The sequence below is a fragment of the Fringilla coelebs genome, assembly GCF_963513975.1.
Source record: "Fringilla coelebs genome assembly, chromosome: 6".
Lineage (NCBI taxonomy): Eukaryota > Metazoa > Chordata > Aves > Passeriformes > Fringillidae > Fringilla > Fringilla coelebs.
The window spans coordinates 35169823-35191100 of NC_140034.1; the positions used below are offsets into that span (position 1 = coordinate 35169823).

Consider the following 21278-nt stretch of genomic DNA (forward strand, 5'->3'; position numbering starts at 1 on the left):
GTGGGACTCATGCACTTAACCATTTTGGCATTTCTTTTTAAAACTCTTTTGAAATAGATAAGAGCTTGCTTTAGTATGGTTTTTAATTATAAACAAAAGACAGGCTCATATTATTTTAGCTATAGGAGCATACTGCTAACACAACACAATACACCTTTTGTCTTGGGAAGTGCCTTTCATCAAAAGATTTCAAAGCAGTTCAAAAAGTCAATTTGAACTAATTTGCTCTTAAATTCTTTCCTGTTATATGTTTCACACAAAATGAAATGTCTTCTAGTATTAGTGCGTTTTAGTGCAATTGTGAACTGTACTAACAAAAATATACGTCTGCTTTAAATAAAACCATGTCCTACCTGACTGGTTGTTCATCTCTATTGTTCAGACCACATTTATAATACAATTTTGTTTGCCCTCAAGGTCTTTCCTCTTTGTAAATGAGTTAGAACTCTATGACATAGTTCTGAAATCTTGAAGTTCCTTCTGAACAGGGCTGTCACTTTTTGGTAAGGCATAGGAAGAAAAGAAAAGACATAGCTGAATCTGAAATGAAAATGTAAGCATTTTTCAGCAGAAAAAATTTCAAAGAATTTCAAAGAAATTATTTGAGAAGTAATTGGTTTCCTTGCCATCAATTCCAATTTATTATTGGGAAAAAAAGGTCATAATTTTAAACTGTGTATTGCTCTGCAAGTGTAACTGAGTTTAAATGTGTGTGACTTTATATGTGAGCGAATGCTAATGAAAGTGCATTTTTGCGTGGCCAAACTATTTTTTTTTCTTTTTAGAGAAGTGCTTTTGGGAAAATAAACTTCTTGGCTTATGGGTCCCCAAGTTTTCAAGCCATCAGCCATGTTCTTTGCAAACAAATATTTCAGAATAGTTGCTTGATAAATGTGGGATAAGTTAAGATATGTTTGGTAGACTAGAAAGGCATTACTGGAATTGGTGTAGTACTTACCATGGTCAGGCCTTAGTTAATTCCTTTTTTGTCTCAGAAAAAGAGTTACTATTAGTTATAGGCACTTCATGAAATTCCGGATGATGAAAATGTTTGATCCAGTTGTACTGCTCTTTCCATTTTAAGGTTTTGTTAGTTTACTGCTTGTTTGCAAAGTACCTAGGAGCACAATACACACACTGTTTTGATACATATGCATATATAAGGACCATTAATCAGTTCAATAATTATTTTTAATTTCCAAAAGATTTTTTTAAATTTTTCAAGTTTTTACAGTATTGTGGTAAGAGCTAATTTAAAATCTGCCACTCCTTTAGAGATACAGATTAAATGGCCAGGCTAAGATCTTCTGAAGCCCAAGACCCGAGCTGGGTGCTGAGGCAATTTATCTATATGTTTCACTGAAGTAATTATCTGTTTTTCAAATATTAAATTATTTAGCTTGTGCAAATTACTGTTTTCCTAGATAAAATGAATAAAGGCTTTTGTTCACAGTAGGAGTTGGATGTTTGTGAATGGCATAATTCAAACTTTGCTTAAATCACTGTAAAACTTTTGAATAGCTTCAGTCACGACTGAGTAAGAACAAAGAGCCAGCTAACAGCAGTGAGTTCTGCTGGGGCTTGGGAAACAAAATGCACAAAGATAGCAGTTATCTAAAAAAGCTTTTGACTACAAAACAGGATATGAGTTGGGCAATATAAGCCGGCTGCTTCCAGCCATTCTGCCCAGCTGCATGTGTTGCAGTTCTAGACTCTTTATTTGCTGTATGCTTATTCTGGCAGGTGAAGGCTTTATGTGACTGAGGTCTGCGTTTTCAAACAGAGTTCTTGATCTGTTGAGATAGTTTTGTATTAGAATGTTAAGTTTTAAGATAATATGTTAAGATTGCATTGCATTTTTTTAGTCTTTGTGTTTTAATGTGGACAAGTTTGGTGGCATAGAGGAAAGCTTGATACTCTTGGAAGAGTTTGCATAGGCAGCTCTCTACATTTTGTTATAGTTGTAGGCAAGAGTTTGCTATGAGAATTAGGAATATTTTCTTCTATTTGGTATTTTGATGAGGAATGTCATGTTTCATTATTCTTTGCAATCAATCTGTAACAACAGACTTTAGAAACCAGAGTGTTTTCCTGGTGCATGCCAGAATTTTCTTCCCACATTGGCCTTTATTTCTTCCCTTGCATCCAGGGTTTTACAGCTGATTTTCATGGTTTCCAGTAGATTAATAGTGGGGAAATGTCAGATCCTTCAGCTGATAGGATTTCTGCTGTCTCCACGATGGCATTGCTCGCAGCTGTGGCAGTTTGCAGGGTGTTGTTGAGCGTGCCTTGCAGTGTGATCCTGCTGATGTGAGGCTTCCCTTGCTCCGAGCAGGCTGTCCCCTGGCTCCGATGTCTACGTCACCGTCTCCTCCATCGCCTTAGCGAGGTCGCAGCAGTGCCGGAACTCTCCAAGCAACTTATCCTCCTCGAGTGACACCGGCTCTACTGGAGGCACGTACAGACAAAAATCTATGCCAGAAGGGTAGGCACCAGACTTTTTACCTTTTCTGTTTGGGCAGATGTTTTGTTCTCTGCTCCATTCGTTGTAATGTGTGCTCAAGGAGTGCTTACGCAGGCTCCTGTCAGCTGTTGTTTACATGCATGAAACCATGGCTGTTTTCAAATAACACCGTCATGCTTCTTGAAAAAGCCAGTTTTAAAAATCCTTTGCTTCCACTTTTACCTTGCACCCTAACTGCTCTCTCTGATCCTAGTCTACAGCTGCTCAGGTTACTACACAGAAGGACTTTTATATATCTAAAAACCTTCATTAAAGGTGCTGGTTTCATGTGGCGAATTGCTTCCTTTCACAGGTTTAGATTCTAAAAGAAAAGAAGTAATAGGTTTGGGACTTTGCAGTCAGTTAATAGTGGAAGCAAAGTAGTATTGAATGCACCTAAGATGTGTAGGCACAAAAGTGCTAATTAATCAACATCTAGCTTCTTTTTCACAAATTCACAGTCATTCTGTCTTTAGGCTTCCAACTTTCCAGAAATCTTCAAGTGTCAATGCAAGGGGCAACTTGCAGAGGAAGAAATTAAATCTGTATCATTTTCAGACGGCACCAAAAGGACCAATAAACCAAAGATCTCCAAGTAGAGAACAAAAATATGGCAGCAGAAGAGCTGTCAACTACATTCCAAATTACTTCCTATAGAGAAGATAAGGGGGCAAAACTGCTGATAGCTCACACTGCAAATCTTCCCTCTGAAGTATTCTTGAGTACTTTGCAGGTCATTGTGTGTAATTAATTTTGGACTGGATCTTCTATAATGTAGAAATATCTTTGTTTTAAAAAATATATTATTAGTAGGATTAAATGCCATTGTCCAGAACTGCTTAGTACAAGGGCACTGTTTTTTGCTTCTAGGTGCTCTGTGTCAGCCCAGAGAACACTTTTCTGAGCATGTGTTTGAAAAAGTACTGCTTCTTGCTCCACAGCACTGAAGATTTGTCCTCCCCTGTCCTTCCTGCAGCTCAGTTTGATGTTTTATGAAGAGTCAATCTCTTCTCTGCTGCCCACCTTCATGAAGGCTTTGATTCATGACAGTATCAGGCCTGTTCTGGTCATTGTTTAAGTTTGTGCTTAAATCTTACTGACTTTAGGAGATTTGTCCTTAAACCTGTTAAACTTTGCTGTGAGGAAACAGTAGATATAGGTGTATCCAGGGCTCTGCAGCTGAGAGAAGGCACTTAACCTCTTTTATCCTCTGTAGACTTTCTGGCTGATTCACGTTGGGCCAGCAGCATTTCTGTGTTACCTTGAATTCTGATGAGTAGCTCGTGCTCCCATTATCATTTGCTCTTTTCCAACCACGTCATTTGCACTACAAAAAAGGTATTGCTGCCATATGTCCTTGGACCATCACAGCCATAACGGCTTGATTAAGAAGGGATTTTCAGACACACTTGAAGGTTTGTTTTGGATTGTCCCCAGAGCACCCCAGCACCCATCCTGGCCCTTTTCCATCTTTTAAGTTAATTATAAACACATGTTCACTACAGCATTCTTCAATAATTTTGAAGTTTCAGCAGAGATGTGTCCTAGAAATACTGACTATGCTGTCATTTTGGAGTTGAAGTTTTAATTCGGTGCAAGAAAACAGTTTAAATGGAATAATGAAACAAGCAATTAATACATGAACTTTGCATGTTCCTTATTGGATGCTCTTTAGAAAAACCCCAATTTCTTAACTCCAATTATTTTACTATTCTGTTCTATTCTTATAAGAAAAGCAGTTTGCCTCTCATACTGGCCTTGTACACATGAATCATACTTATTCGGGATTTCCCAAACATCTACCTAAATGAAAAGCATGAAAAATGTGATTGTGAAGGAATGTTTTCCTTACCTCAAGAAGCAATTTAATGTCTGTCCCTTTACTAAAAGCTGATGCAGTTCCATGTTCATCTTCTGTTGAGACTGGTCTGAAAGAGCAGGTTCAGGGCAGCTCTGCAGTGTTTGGTATCCCAGGCAGGGCTGGTCAGCATTACCCTGGATGTGTTGTTAAAATAGGTGAGAGAAATTGGAACATTCAGTTGCTAAGATGTTAGAGAGAATGATGGGCTGGAATAAGGGCTAAGGGGCAGCCATGTCCTGAAGGTAATCTTCCAGAGGTCAAGTTCCAGTGTGAGATTTCTACTCATTTCCACTCACACCACTCTCTGAGATTTCCCAGTGCAGGAAATCTCAACCTCACCATTTGCACATATGTTTATTTATTGTTACACTGTGTGACAATCAGAAAGTTTGTGAAATTTAACTGACCAGAAGAATGGGTGAGTCCAGCCTCTGTCAGACATTGGTATGAGCATTAATTGCTGCCTCTAGATTATTGATCCATATCCTAAGCTGAGTTTAGGCAAAAACTTCATTGCTTTCAAGAATATCCATATTGATCTTAATGTATACATGTGTGTTCTGTACACTTACACTGTGTTTGTGCATTTGCTATTGCATCAACAATAAATTAGTGTAGAAAGTAAAATTTAATTATACATAGACAACCTGTATGCATTTGAACATAATGGAGGTTAGGTAAGAGGACATCACGAGAGAAGGCAAAATACTGATGCAATGCAACTTCATTGCACCAAGATTTGTTTGGGGTTTGGCTTTTTCTTTTAGATGCCAGCTTCTAGTTATTTTATCATGAAAATATATTCTTCCCATGAGAGTTTGTTTACAAATCTTAAAAGTTAGACCACAGATCAGTGTTTAAGAAATCAATCACCTTTGAAATGCTGTGTTTAGACTTTTTATACATATCTTATGTTGGTATTGAAATTATCATGTTTCTTTTAAGTATTTGATAAGAGAAATCCTACTTAGGAAGATATATACAGGTTTTCCTTACTTTTTTTAATTCATCAAAATGTATGCTGGCTGTATCAGGGAGCAGTGAACAAAAGGGAAGTATGATCACATTTAGGTGAATTTTTAAAAGGCTGAAATTTCAATATGTGCTGCACATTACAAGCGTGTTCCAGCTGCTTGTCTTTGAGGATGGGAGTGGGATTTTGTTGTTCTGAGCCGTATAATGTTGCTGTGGTGGGTTCATTTGAGTTTAAACGTGTGTGAACTTCAAGTGGGATGACCACATTGAGCTTGTTCTGACAGCTGGGAAGGTGTCTTACATTGGAGGTTGCATGGGGCAGCCTGTAGCTCATAGAGTGAGTAGTCAGCACATCTGGGCTCTTTAATTTTGTCTCATTTTATTAGATATTACAGATAGAGAAACTCATTGATATAGAGATGATATATCAGCTTGTAATTATTTTGTGTGTTCTTCTGTGCATGTAGAGTTGAAGGATTTTCTTTTTCCTTCAGGGTATATCTGATTAAAATAAAAATCTCAGAAATGCATTATTCTTGATGAATTCTTAATGATTGATCTGCTATTTCTGAACCCAGCTATAATTCTTGCAGACTTATAAGAGATTTATATGTTATACAGAACTGTAGATTTCAAGTCTTACAGGCTTTTAGGCATATGAGGCATGTAGGCTCAGTGTGGCACATGGGCACTCTGTGTCTCTTTTGTCATTAGCTTGATCTCCTTGAGTCTACTCTGTCTTTATTGATCCTGAAATTGATCTGCCTATTCTGACAGGATTTACAAAATCCATTGAACAGTTTTCATTTTGCTCTGAATGCTTTCTTTTACAGCAATAGGTGTATGTCCCACTACTTTCTTACAGCTATATTTAGTTTGCACTAATCCACTCAAATAATTTTATGATCAAATAACTTAAGAATTTACAGAATTTATAAAACCCCAGGATTTGAGAATCCATATTCAAGAGTCGACTTTATAGATTTGGCTGTGTTAATATTGTCCCAGACAAATCCATGTTGCTGGCAAGTATGTCTGCATCACCCAGAGGTATGACCTTATTACTCTCTTGGTTGGAGCCCAGGGAAGTGGCTGAGATCCGTGGGATTGTCCCAACAAACTTTTTGGTGCTTTCTTTGACTAGTTTGAGGTAGTGCTTTGAGGTAGTTGAAAGGGTCTGATCTTTTCCCAATTAAACACACCTCATTTGCCTATGTGGTTTTTATACAAAGTTTTACATTTTATGCACTGTGTTGGGTTTTCTGCTACCATGTAACAGTCTGGTCACCTTTTCATGTAAACATCTGTGTAAATAAAAACTCATAATTTTCTTTCTTGATGTTTTGATCTGTTTTTTTTTTTAAAATTATAGCATTGTAAGCAGTTCTTGCCCAAGGATGCTCAATAAATTAATGTGTATTGTAATCACATGCATTAAAGCTGGTAAAAGGGTCTGGAGAGCTACCACAAAAATGAAATAGCAAAGCATTTTAAATCCCTCAAGCGTTTGTGCTATGCATTGGTTTGCCCTGTTGTTTGACACCGGCTTCTTAAAAGTGCTCATTTTTTCCCTTGTGTGAGGTTTATGTATATTTAAAATGCTTATCTGCTTTGTGTTTGGGGAGAACAGGTTTGGAATTAGCCGCAGATCCCCCGCTTCCATTGACAGGCAGAACACGCAGTCGGACACGGGCGGCAGCGGCAAGTCCACGCCCAGCTGGCAGAGGAGCGAGGACAGCATCGCTGACCAGCTGGGTACGTACGGTACGCAGCGCTGCTCGGCCGCACCGCCACCTTGGCTGGCGCTCGCAGAACCCTCCCGAGCGCGGCGCTTTCAGCCACTCGGAAAGTGAGCCTGGTCCTCGGGATGAATAATTAGGTCTGGAGCATGCACTGAAGCTGCTGCAGTCTGCTTCCTTGAGACCTAGGAGAATCACCTGAGGAAGAACTGATTTAATTTCCTTATTTGATTGTGGGATTAAATCTGCCTTAATGCTCTTACCCTGAAACATTCTGTCCTTTTAGAAGCAGCTGGGCAGACACGCTTATTAATTTGTCTTGCTGCTGAGGACTTGTTTGACCTTACCTGCTCTCCTGAGTGGCTTGGCTTAGTTCAGTTTTTCCTTAGTTTGCTAAAGTGATGCTTCCTTTTCAAATGGTGCTATATAAATGCAAATTGATTGTTTGATCATTGAAGCTATAAAAACACCATGTATAAAATGGAAAAAATGCAATTAAAGTTTAAATAGTGAAGTAAATCTATAAGTAGGTAATCACCTTCCACAAATGTATACATTTCATTGCACATGGCAATTAAGCTGTCAGCTGAGGGAACACATAAACTACATAAAACAGCTAGGAAGTGAGAATTTATATTGTTAGGCCTTCGTTTGAATTTCATGCACATAGACCTTTTGCTACAGCTATGGCTTGACTTGAAAGGATTACCCGTAAGACTGACACCAGTGAGAATGTCCTATCTACAAACAGCAGTTTTCCAGCATGATGACCCCAGCCAAGGTTGCTAGATTGTGTTTCTCTAAATTTTTTTACCCTAGATTAAACAATTCCATACTTTGTTATTGCATCACTTTACTGCATCACTGTACAAATGGACTACTGTTCAAGGGAGAATACACTTCAGTGACACGAGGAATTTAAAGCATTTGCTGCCAGCCTCTGGTTCTGAAGATGTTCTTGGTTCACACACCTTCACAACCTCAGTAAGCTGTGCCCTGTTATCAAAGCCATCTGTCAGTCCCTCCCTCACAACTCCCCCCATCGTTCTCAGTAAAAAACTTGATTATACTAATCTGCAGTTTTCATTTTGACAGAACAATTTTAATCGCATATGTTTTGAAGCTGTGTGATGGTAATGACGCATGTAAAAACCATCTTTTTGCTCAGCATTACTTTTGCAGACCAACAGTTGCATGTTGGTGCTGGCACTGAGTGGAGCTGCCAGCAAGTTCTGTTCTACAGTGTCAAGTGTCAATATATTAGCAAAATAAATAAAGCCAGAAAGAACAGAAAAAATTACATGGTAGGAAACATGACTCCAGCATTTGGAAAAGGATGAGAAATGCACAGTGACATAAAATCCCTGTATTTTATCTCTTGTGTATTGTCCTGCATTCATAGAGTTGGAAGCTGCATCTCTGATCAGAGACTTTATTGTCAGTGTGGTGAATCTAGGTGAAAGTTTGGTTTTTGACAAATAAGTACATTTCCACTTGGGATAATCTGTCTCAGGGTAAATAAGGCTTTAGGTGTAGTGAATCCACACACTGACACCTTCCTGGTCTATCCTTTGCTATAGAGCACCTTTGTTCTGTGTTCACTGACACTCCTTACTACCCCTTGCCAGGGGAAATCAAGTTTGATGGTGACATTATTACTGGTATTATGATTATTATTCTTTAAAAAACTCGCAGCTTTTATTTGTTTTTTAAAAAGCTCATGATGCTGCAGATCAAGGTGAACAAACTGTAGCTGTGGTGGAGAAAACACTGCTATTTACAATGGATATTGTTAAGTACTTGATGTTTCTCAGCACATATTCTACTTAAAAGGAGCATTTTTAGAAGTGCAGAATATACACAGAAGTATATATAAAAACTCATAACTGAGAGAGTTTTTTAAAATACTGACCTTGGGCTCTGAGAAGGCAATTACCTACCTAACAGGCTGTGTCTGAACACCCTCTAGACCTTCACACTTATCTCCTGGGAAAATAAGTTTTTTTGGCAAAGTGCATTCCTCTGAGTGTCCATGTAAGAGGAGTGATTTGACTTGCATTCACTTTTGTCAGGTTTAGTAAGTATTCCTTTTGTACATCTAAGCAGTTTCCATATTCACAGCCAGCAGTGTTTAATATAGTATTATGTCAAGAGGTTTGGGGTTTGTTTTTTTTTTTTTGCACTCTCTTCAATTAGAAAGCTTTTATTTACCTCAACTTCGGTAAGAAATATGTGTAGTAGTTGTACTAGGGAAAATGGGCTCACTGTAGACTTGCTATTGTCCTGCCTTGCATAGAATGCCATTTAAGGAAATGTGGGTGTTGGGACTGTTAAATCTCTTGTCAGCAGGTATCAAGCATTTAGAGATCCAATGTCAATGCCCTGTGAAAGGGAGTAGTCTACTGTTTAAATGCTCTGATATAGCGCTGTTGGACAGTGGGGACATGATACTGTTCAGGTTGTTCTAACAAAAGTCAGGATGGTGGCAGCTGGTTTTTCATGAAGCCTTAATGATTTACACCAGGCAGGAATGGGCCCCTACTTCCTCCCCTGTGTTCTACCACAACATGTGCCTGGTTTTGGCTAAGGTAGTGTTGGAAGAATTGCAGTGTAGAATAAGGTTAGACTTTTCCTTAGCTTGTAGCACTGCTCTCTCAGTCCATGGGTGTGTGCTGTGTTGCAGAGCCAACGTGCCATCTCCCAGCAGTCTCAAAAGTATTGCCGTCCTTCCGAGAGAGCCCTAGTGGAAGACTGATGAGACAGGATCCTGTGGTACACTTGTCTCCAAATAAACAGGGTCATGTAAGTTATCCTAACAAAGGAATTATTTCATCTTTTGCTTTTGCTCTACCAGCTCTTGATACCAAGAGTGTTGTTCAAAGTTATATTTAGAGTGTCAATTTAAAAAAAGGCAAAGAAAAAAGATCCAGTTCCCTACTTGAACTTGGAGAATGCAGCAGAGTAGGCCTGTTGGTGCCTAAATCCTACAGCACAGTGTACTGAAATATTTACTTGTTAATAAAGATTTGTTGCCAGTTGAATGGCAACCTCTTGTCTGTTATCTTGTGAGAAGTAAAGGATTAGTAGACATTTGAAAAGCTATTCCTAAACCTCACATGTAAGACTTAGAGTTTAACTAGTGTATCTTCTAATGCAATGGCCAGAAAGCTGCTGCTTTGAGACAGAATGGTGATTTTAATTTTGTATTTTCTCCTTTTTCATAACATACCTTGTACACTGTCGGAAGTCTGTCTCCTGGAATCCTGCTGAAAAAAGCTTACTTGTTTTATTTGTTTTGAAGTTCTAAATAGTAAATTCTGTCTCTGCAGAGTTAACTATTCATACCTTTGTGGAGACTGTCACTTCCCAATTTGTATACAGAGACATAGATAAATACAGTAAAGTTCATAAATTTAAAATGTATTGAAAATTACTGAAGTCGCCGTAATAAAAGAAGTACACTTTAAACTTTAAATTACTCAATAAGCTGTATTGCTTCTTTTTATTTGTACACTAAGCTAAAATGCAGAGTTGTCTTGCATATGATGTTACTGAAAGTATTACTTGCATTTATTTAGATGTGTGAAAGCCTTTAATTGGTTCCAAGTCTTTAATTTGCTCCTGCTTGCCACCATTATTCTTTCAATGAAATTGGCGGTGTTGCTTTTAGATGATTAATTCATAACAACACGTTTATTATTTAAAGAAGAAAATACCAAAGAAACCCGAAGAGTAACACACCTGTCTTCGTATTCTTAGAAGCACAGACTAGTTTTTAAATTTAGATTGACCTGTTTTTCATGAGATGTATTTGAATGCATAGTGATGTAGTACATAACTCATTAGCTTGAGTGCCAAGTGCAATACTGGAATTATTAATGCTGGCATTATTCTGGTTTAGTCATTGTTAAAGTAAATCTTTATTATGTGGACAGATGGATGGGCAAGTGATGAAGTTCTTAATGAAGAAAAGTAACTTTAATTGGAGATTACTAGGAGTCCAGATCAACTTCATATTCCCCCATTTTCCTGTAAATTCTTTCTTTATATTAAATAAAGACATGGATGCTGATGATTCCTTGTTCTCATTATGCATCTGTTCCCTAATTCCTTCTGAAAGCAGAAGCAGTATCTGTTTTTTATATTTGTCTAGGATCTCTGTGTCTGTTCAGTAAAATGGGTAGACAAATAGAAAACTTATAAGTCTCCTTTCCATCAATTCCCTTTTTCCCAGGCCACATGGTCATCCAACAGGTCTGTTGCCTACTGCTTCATTTCTGATTCTGTAGATAAGAACTTAGATAGGTTCAGTGGAATTCAAATGGATATAAATACCCCAAAGGTAGATGAGCTATTGAGCAGTAAGTGTATGACAAGAAATTCTTCTGGAAATGGGATGTTCCCCCGCTATGAAATTAAGGACATTTCAATTTCTTTGTAATAGTGGGCTGTAACCAAGGACAGGACATACAAACCAGCCAGGCACTGGCATGACCTGATGGGATAATTTAAAAGCATTACATTAAAGCTTTTTTTCATGCAGCTCTGCTTTTTGGAAAGCAATTTCACATTAGTTAAGTGATGGTTTACAGGTCATTTGCAAAGGACATTCCTGCTGAGGAGGAAAGATACCCTACTGCCAAGAGGGGGAAGAGAAGTGGCTATGCTCTTCTTTGACTTTTTGCTAGGCAATTGGATTACTAAAATAACATTCACTTTCTGTGGATTGGTTGTGTTTCATGTTCTAAAACATTGCAGTCTTAAAATTAGAGTATTAGAATTAGAATATTTTTAATTATTGTAATTATAAATCAAGTCAAAGTCTACATAGTTCAGCCAATTTCCTTGAACTGGACTGAGCAGAATGGTGCTTGAAAGGAACCACCACAAGGTATTTTGGGACAAAATACAATAGTCTCAGGCTTTCCCTGCTTTCCAAATTCATAAGAAAAGTTTTTTATGTCCGCCCAGCACGGAGGATGTGCGTCATGTTGGAATCCAATTTTGAGAGTTTATTAGTTTTTTCAATGTATCTGTCCAGGTAGGAGAGCTCCTACTGTACAGTGGTGGTATTTGTAACCCTTTATTTTCTCTTCTCCATTGTCATAATTTTGTTGTTTCTTCTGTAGTCTGAGAGCCACTACTCCAGCCATTCCAGCAGCAATACACTCTCCAGCAACGCCTCCAGCGCTCACAGCGATGAGAAGTGGTATGACAGCGGAGAGCGCACGGAATCGGAGCTGAACAGCTACAACTACCTGCAAGGGACGTCAGCCGACAGCGGCATCGACACCACTTCCTACGGGCCCAGCCACGGCAGCAGCGCCTCCCTGGGGGCTGCCACATCGCCCCGCACAGGGCTGAGCAAGGAGAAGGTGGCCCCGCTGTGGCACAGCTCCAGCGAAGTGGTCTCCATTGCAGACAGGACATTGGAAAAGGACAGCCACATGGACCGGAAAGCTGAATCTTCGCTCAGCCTGGATATACACAGCAAGAGTCAGCCGGCCTCCAACCCTCTCACAAGGGAGAACAGTGCTTACAGTTTAAGTGATGCTGTCTCACATACAAGGTAATTTTCACCTCTTGTATGATCGCCCTCACCCACATTTTCCCGTTCTCACTCTCTAACCTATCAAAAGTGAGAAGTGGATGTTGAAGAGAGGGGGTTCACTTAAGTTAATCAGTGTTTTGAAAGATTTTACTGTGCACAATGCTTGAAAATTAAGCCCACCTTTAGTCTTTGCATCTGCTGCTGCTTATAGTACTAAAAATCTTTAAGAGCGTATTCTGTACTAAACTGCTGCTGCTGAACTATCTGTAAGACAGACATGTCTGATGTGTTCATGGGGAATATCTTGTAACAACTGCAGGTGATGTTTGGATCAGAAAGGAGATCCGTCCATGTTATTAATGAACAGTTTAATATTGGGCTTAGTCTTAGTCTTGCAAGTACTCATTTCAGATGTTTTGCATTTCTTCCTCCAGTCTCTGTGTTTGGAAATCTGCTTGGAGTTGGTATGATTAATAATGAGAGGAATTTGCTAGGGAGTGCTAGCATGTAGATCTTAATCTCATTCTGCTGCAGGCTTGTGACAGGTTACAGTCACCTTCCCTCTCTCCCTCCATTTTGCTGCTTGTAAAATCAGCAGTATCAAGCGTGTATGTAATGTGCTTAAACACCTCAAATGGAAGATACACACTTTACAAGTTAATTGGTGCTGCCAGAAGCAGGTAATATTTTAGACCTTTTTCCTAACCCATTTTCCAAGAAGTATTCAGTGTGCTTTATAGAACATATTCCTACTCTGTCATACTAGCAACAAGAAAAAAAATAGGTCTTTCAGGGAGTATGTGGAATCATCATAATTTGTTTGTCTTGTGGAGCTTGACTGTTGCATTTTAATTCTTAAGGCACCTCTGTTTTGAGTGTGTAGCAAAAATACCTGCAGACTGGAAGTCCAAACCAATTTCTGGTAATTGTCTTGAACAAAGCCACTGTGCAAGACTAGATGTTTGAGAACAGTTCACTAATTCCTCATACAGTAGCTGTAAATAAGGGGTTGTCAAGGAGAGTGGAATGGTCTCCATGTGCTTTGTCATGGTGATTCTCACTAAGTAATCCATTAATGGTGGTTCCACTCTGGTTTTCTGCCTCTCTTCATCGGCTGTTTTTGGCACCAAAGCTCATGCTCAATTGACAGAAATCCCACGCAGGTGTTTGAGACTGGTGTGTCTCCAGTAGCTGCATGTGCATGAAGGACTTGAGCAAGTCTCGAGAAAACACTCTGCAGAGGGACTTACTTAGATTTCTGGCATGTTTGTGTGTTCCCCTTTCTTGAAGGTAGAAAGTCTATATGATGGTTGTCAGCAGTGTTACACCTTTTATTTTAAGAGAAGCATGTTTGATGTGCATCTTTTCACAGTCAGTGGAATTTACCACATGTCCTGCAGTACTTGTCTGAGTGTAACTGGAAGTGGCATCAAATGTTGAGATTATTATACAAAAAGCTGATTGCAATAAAGTTAGTAGCATTGTCATTTGGAAGGACTTTTTCTGAAGCCACTTAAAGAATCCTGGAAAATTTATGTAAGTCATGGAAGCTTTATTGTAAAGCCTAATGGAATGGCATCTTTGTATATCTGAGGTTCTGGTTTCTTCTTCCAGCACCAAATAGGGTTAGTTGCCTAAAAAGCTGAGAAAATTTTATAGAAAGAAACACTTTGCAGGGCAAGCACACCATGACAGTTCTCTTCTTCCATGAATGTACTTTGCAACATGACTGCAAACTGGTGTCTAGGTTGTTGTCTCATTATTTATTATATTATAACATTGTCTCTGCAAACACAGTGTTTTCTCTCATTGGTGTGGATTAATTAGCATCATGTTTCTCTGATCATATTGTAATTATTCTCCTTGTCATTTTGGGAGTGTCACTGAAATTTGCAGATAAAGGTTTCCTGGGCTTTATTCTGGAGAAAACAGTTGAAGTTTCTTTTGGCCAATTTTCATTTAAAACTAAGATGCAATGCAACTCTTTGCAAAAAGGTGTAGTAGCAGTCTGTAGAACACATGGGACATGATACTTGAGAAATGCAGAAATACTTGCACGTACATCATTTGTTGTGGCAGATTATAAACAGATTGACTCACGTTCTTTCTTTATTACTTCTTATTTTTGAAGACTAGAGCATTTATTTGATGCCTCACAATCAAACAAAGGCACAGTCTGGGATAAAAAGCTTTTATTTTGTTTTTTGTGGCATCCTCAGTTGGTGGTTGCACGCTGAACAGCAGTGGAGCCCTAGGTCATCCAGCTGTTTGCTCCCAACTCCTTTCTCCTTGCTTCCTCTGTGGAGGCACAAAAGCTTGGAGCTGGAGGCTGGTTGAAGTGGCACTTCCAAAAGACAAGCACAGATTATGGAGATTATTATAAAGATGCCTGCCTCAAGAAGGTGAAGGAGAGGAGACGAAAGATTCTGAACAGGCTACTTTTCATGAGAAATGAACAGCTTAATTAGTGTGTTTCTCTATCAGCTTCTAAATTGCTATCCTTTGTTGCTTCTCACTTTTTTATCTTTTGCCTGTGGATGCCATAATGTCTGGAATGTCTTTAAAATCAGGTTTCTGAGCAAGAAGAAAAGGAATATGGCCCTAAAAAGATCTCTGTGACAAAAGAAAAGAAAATAACTACAAATTAGAGTGTTTGTGTCTGTAGAAGACAAGAGTGATAATTACTGCTCAGATCATTTAATGGTGCATAAAAGAACTTGTACCTGAGAACTGGTGGCAAAAAGTAAATTATAGTGATTAACTTTTATAGCAGAGCTTCTGGCTGGGTTTTATTTTTCTGTTCCACCCCCATTCCCAAAGTCCTTCCTGATGATTGTGCAGATTTCTCATAGCATCCCAGGAGAACTGCATTATGTAGGCCAGTAATTATACAGAATCATTATAGCTGAATGTCATTAAATGAAGCAGTATGTGCTGATGGCATGAATTCCTTACCAAAAAAAATTAAATCAAACTTTCATTTCTACCTAAGCTATACAGTTTCTTATGGTCTTCTTACCAAAATTAAAAGGATAATCTTGACTGTAATCAAGTACATTTTTTATTAATTCTGATTATTTTAAGGTACTTAAAATATTATTTATTGTAGAGTGCTTTTATGAATGGCTCATCTGAAATTCTTGCAGAGAGTCATGTAGTATTTGAATGATTTTATAATTCAATCCTTGGTGTCTCAACAATTGAGGTGGGAGATAGGGGACCAATAGTGACCATCTCTGTGTCCTGAGAAAGAGGACTGAATCTCTTCCAGATGAAACTAAGCTGGTCTAGGAATCTGTGGGAGTAAGATGAATTCTCTGCATGCTTCCTGGTGTCAAATATTCTAATAACTTCCCATCACTACCATAGTGCTTGAGCTCTGATTTAGTTTTTATAGAGTATATCCAAAGCCTTTTGCTCTCCAAATATGCTCTCATTTAACAATTGTGTCTCTTTGCCTGTCAGTATCCTGTTGGCCTGCCTATGTTTACTGGCAGGGTGAAAAGCTTCACTCATAGTCACAGTTCTGTGCGTAGTCCTGAAGCAGAATATCCTCCCAAAAATACTATATTGTAAAAACCACACCTCAAAATATGCAATGGCCCTTAAAGAAAACTGTAATTTAAGTTGTATGCTAATTTTACCAGCATTTACCAGGCTGCTCTTGGCGTCTATTATATTATGCATAATATAATAAATATTCAAATAATCATATCTAAAATGCACAATGTGTATTTATAGTATGTTATATAATAAATATTATACATACATATGCATCTTATATAAATTTTAGGTCAAGCATAATTAACATGATTGTTGCCTTCTTTCCCCATTACCATTAAGGATCAACACCAGTAGCCTATCCAGGAGCTGGATATTTATTTGTACTGGTTTTTATTAACAAACGATTTGTCACAACTAGCACTTCCTTGAGAAATACCTGATGGGTTGAAGAATTCTGAAATGTGGACAGAGATTCCTTTCTCCTTTTTCCCTACACTGAAGCACACTTTTCTACTTCTTGAGTGTATTTAGAGGGGGTAAAAATAGCAGTTTATGCTGTGGTAGTGATACCTTACAGATGGGTTGGTTTACTCAGCATGTGTAGAGATATTGGAAGAGACAAAGGGGGAATGAAGAAAAATTTACTGCCTATTCCCCTAGCTCTTAATTTTCTCTGCTTTCTTGCTATAAATTACGCTTTCTTATATCTGTTTCAAATATGAAGGCTGTGCTGCGCAGCACCAAATATATGGGATTGATGGACAGGAAGATATTTTCCTGTGTTTTCTCAGTCTGCTATCTTTTGTATAGGCCTTTCAAATGTAGACATGGAGGGAAGGAAGAAATATAATTATTTAATACAAAATCTGTATTATTGTAATTTAATTTGTATGCAAATGGAGAGGTTCATCTTGCCCCTGATGTGATGCCCTGGGCTGCAGTAGAAGGCTACAGTGCACCCAGGCTGTTCATCGAGCCCAAAGCACTTCAGTGATGCTTAACTTGAGCCACATGAAATGAAACAGATTTCAGGGTGATTCTTTTGACTCCATCTGTTGTCAATGAAGAGAGAGAAGAAACTCCAAAGCATTAATTCTCCCTGCATATCTGAGATACCTAATATAAGACAAGTAGAACCACCTCCTTGGGATATTTCTTCATTGACTTCTACAGCAGGAGCCAGACAAGAGGCATAGATTAGATAACTGGCTACTTAAGACTTAAACGTAGGTGGTATTATTTTCCCAGGTGGCAACATAAATTTAACCTTAAGTTTTTTTCCTGTTTCAGTAAGAGGGATAGATGTGAAAATGCATTGTTTTATTAAGTTATTAAAAGACTGATGAAGAATTTTCTGCTATGCAAAGGAAGAAAAGATTATTCAGCGACTTTATTTAGCCTTCCAGCTAATTTTTATTTCTCAGTCAGAAACTGTTCTTTGCCACGGGGCCATCTGTTTCAAATTCCTTCACTGCAGATTTAGATCCAGGGATGAAAATGTGGCTAAGTTGTGTAGAGAACTGGTAGAAAACTGGTCTCCAGACATAAAATGCTATTTCAGTATTAAAGGTGGGCACAAAGATTTCCTGTTATTGTGCTTATAGATGACTGACCTTTTTTGGTTGTTATAGTAAATATTGTCTAAGGACTAGCTCTCCTGATAGGAAGCAAGTTTTTTCAGATTTGAGCATCAGCATAACTAAAGAGTATCTTCCTTCTAAAGCCCCTCTCCTTTTCCCAACAAGCTGCAGTTGGTCTTTCCAGCTCCATTTTCTGTCTTGACAAATGGTGATATATGTTAGAGACCTACTCCAACTTCTCAATTTAAGTTGTTGGTTTTTTTTTTTCTTGCAAATGCAAAGTAAATGCTTTTCAGGTGAAATTCAGGAAGCCCTGTTTTGAGAGCTGTATTAGTTTCTTCTTTAGCTTGTTTTGGGGTCTTAAAGAGATGTTTCTTGTTGTTTAAGTTCCTTCAAAATATGTTCTCTTTTAAAGCCAGGAATTCCAGCAAGAATTTGGACTTCAGTTCTTTTTTGGTAGTTCAACTAAAATCTCATGTGTTACTTTTAAACTGCCTAATGACAGTTTCCCATTTTGTGAAGGGTGGTTGTATTGTATCCTTAGAGGTTGCTTGCAAAATTTGTGCATTACTATGTGAGGTGTTTTTAATGACACATTGGTGGAAGGCCCTTAAGAAGAGCAAACTGGTTTTGCTACTCTATCTGCTGTTGATAAGAATAACATCTTGTACCCAGAGTTCTGCTCTAAAATCAATTTAACAAGGCCTGTATACACACATTTGAGGCAATTTCTGTCTTTATGTTCTTCTTCTAGTACCATGAGCTCACGACACTCTGCCAGTCCTGTTGTTTTCACCAGTGCCAGAAGCTCACCTAAAGAAGAGCTTCATTCTGCTACTTCTCCCCAGCTTGCACCTTCTTTCTCCTCCTCCTCTTCCTCCTCGTCTGGTCCTAGGACTTTCTACCCTCGCCAGGGTGCTACTAGCAAGTATCTGATTGGATGGAAAAAGCCAGAAGGGACAATAAACTCAGTGGGGTTTATGGATTCAAGAAAGTAAGACTGGTTTGTTTTTTTTTCATTTGCTTATTTGCTGTAATTGTAAAAAAAGCATTTTGATCTGTGACAGTTCTCTGTAGAGAAGAGCTCAAGATTATGTAATACAATGCTTCATATTCTGTAGAACTTAGTCTCTAATCTAGCCTTCTTGGAGTATCGTTTAAGTATTTGATAGTTGGCTAATCTCATTGCCTGTTAACTTGTAAAAGTTGGGGTTTTTATCATTTCTGGAAAGCTCTATGGATTTCAGTCCTATTAAAGCCTATCTTTTCTTGAGACTACTTAAAGGTGACTCAAAATGCTATTTGAGCAAATATTAAAAATCCTCTTATTGTAGAGCCTGAGTTTTACTTAAACCTCTCATCCATGTAGTAAGTAGTGCCGTGCATGTTGTGCATTAACTCTGGCATTCCACATTGCCTTGTTAAAATTGCTGCCAGTATCCAGTCTAACTGGCTTAAAGCTTAAAGCAAGCCAAGATATCTCAGCTTTACAATATGCAAGCATCTCTTTTGGAAGAGAAATTGAGAAACAACTTACTAGTGAAAATATTGTTAAGTATGACTCAAAAAGCAAATAGTTCAAAAAGCCTATTTCAAAGTAATTTATTCAAACCTTCTTGACTGTTACTGAGTCAAGCACAGTATCCTTGGATGATACCAATAACTGGCTGTCAAAAGGAAATGGTGAAACTTTGTGATAACTACATTTTAAAAAGTCAGTTGAAATATTAAAGAAACTTGGTGATTTGCTTACTGCTTTTCAGTAAGCCTATGGGCTTACTGAAGACACGTGTTTTCATGTTTGTATAGAGTGCATGTTATTTTAATGGATTCAGTCCCTTATTGGGAAAATGTATTACATTAACCTTTCAACTATTTTATTGTATTGCTAGTTGTTTTTAAACAAGCTTAGTGCTTCCACAGGTATCCACTAAGGTGAGTCTCTGCTATAGTAGTGAAACTTCTTCCATCCTCTGTGCCCTCTACTTAGTTATTTTCTTTTAAAAACTTGAGGGTGCTATAATTCTTGTTTCATTCATACCTCCTGCCCCAGGGCTTTGAGACCTGAATGTGTCTGTTCCATTTCATTTAAGACGTCACCAGAGTGATGGCAATGAAATGGCCCACCCTCGGCTGCGGGCGTCGGCAAGAGACCTGCGCGCGTCCCCAAAACGAGCCTCCAAGTCTACCGTCGAAGAAGAGCTGAAGAAATTGATAGATCTTGATAGCCCAACACCTGAATCCCAGAAGAATTTTAAGGTATGTTAAAGAGAGAGATAGGATCTTTTCTATTCTCACCCATAGCAGGAAAATAAAATGTGAGGCATTCCCTGAATTTTCATTATAGACAGAAAATAATCTCTTTGTAAGTGATTACTGGAGAACTGATTTCTGGTGAAAAGTCTCTGCAATATTTTTACAACTTTGTGTGCAGATTTAAAGAGACTAATATGCCAAATTGGAAAGAACATTTAGTACTGCTGGGTTATGGAAATCCTGTAGTGTTGTCTTACATATTTTAACTGTTCTTCTCTGATTGCGTCACCAGACAGTGACTTACTGACAGTACTGAAACTCATTGCAAAAAGCACACTTTTATACCTCACTAATCCTGTTACCAAAAATGATCCCTAAACTAAAGCCTATTTTTTGCAGAATAGTTGGAAACATTTCCTAATGTGTTTCAAAATACGTTGAATAACATGTATTAATTTTTAGAATCCATAATCCGGGAGAGAATGTCTTGATTTCTAGTCTTCATGTACAGCCCGTGCTTGTCATCCAGAGCCCAAATTGTTTCCACAGCAACCATGCAGAAGAGAGAGCTGTAACTTCATTTTTTGCTAGTAAAAACCTGAATTGGCTTGTTAAAGTTTGTAAGTGTGACTTCCATGCACAGATTATTTAAGATGATGCATTTGAGGCCAGAGAGAAAAAAACTTAGGGAAGATGACATTTTCTTAGGTTTGTGGTAGTTCTGAGGGGAACTGGGACATGGGTGATGCAAACACCTCCTGTTGGTTGTTTTGAGCAAGAGAATTGTTCTCATTCCAAGATATCTTCCCAAGGTTGCTGTTTTTCTGCTGTGGGGTAGTGAATCAGTTCTTACCCTGATCTTTATTTCCTGATCGCATTTTGATAAATTTCAGCAAGTTAAAAACATTCTGTCACACCAATAAATTGCATCTTAAAAGTAAAATGGCATTTTAAAAGTAACAATTCTGCCCACTCTATGAATTAGATTTCATTTTACAGAAAAAGTCTTACAACATTAAAATTTTTGGCCAAATTTCAACCAAACTATAAAGAAATGTTATGCCTTAGAGACAGCTATGTTGCTACAGGCTACATGAAAATCAGAGTCTCTGCTGGTTGGAATGGTCATGAGATCAGCACTCTGGCACTGGCCTGAGAGTGCAAAACTCCTGGCTACCCCAGCATTGCTTCCTCCTGTATGTGAAGCATGGAGGAAGCTGGGCTGATGGTGGAGGTAAGACACAAGCTCTCTTATTCATGGGAGTGCTTTTGATTCAAATACTTCTGAATACCCACGGCAGTGGCGGGT

The 21278-nt window shown here is 38.3% G+C and overlaps 1 protein-coding gene across 6 annotated transcripts in view; it reads left to right on the forward strand.

Moving 5' to 3' along the window:
* Positions 1–21278, forward strand: part of SIPA1L1 (signal induced proliferation associated 1 like 1) — a 199622-nt gene that overhangs the window by 169066 nt on the left and 9278 nt on the right. For 4 of the 6 annotated variants that reach the window (XM_084208669.1, XM_084208668.1, XM_084208672.1 and 1 more), the window contains 6 exons: positions 2336–2485; positions 6970–7103; positions 9762–9880; positions 12208–12647; positions 18468–18707; positions 19807–19972. In XM_084208669.1, the coding sequence (XP_084064795.1) occupies positions 2336–2485; positions 6970–7103; positions 9762–9880; positions 12208–12647; positions 18468–18707; positions 19807–19972 (1249 nt within the window). The remainder of the gene's footprint in view (positions 1–2335; positions 2486–6969; positions 7104–9761; positions 9881–12207; positions 12648–18467; positions 18708–19806; positions 19973–21278) is intronic. The other 2 variants (XM_084208671.1, XM_084208673.1) reach the window with 1 other exon arrangement.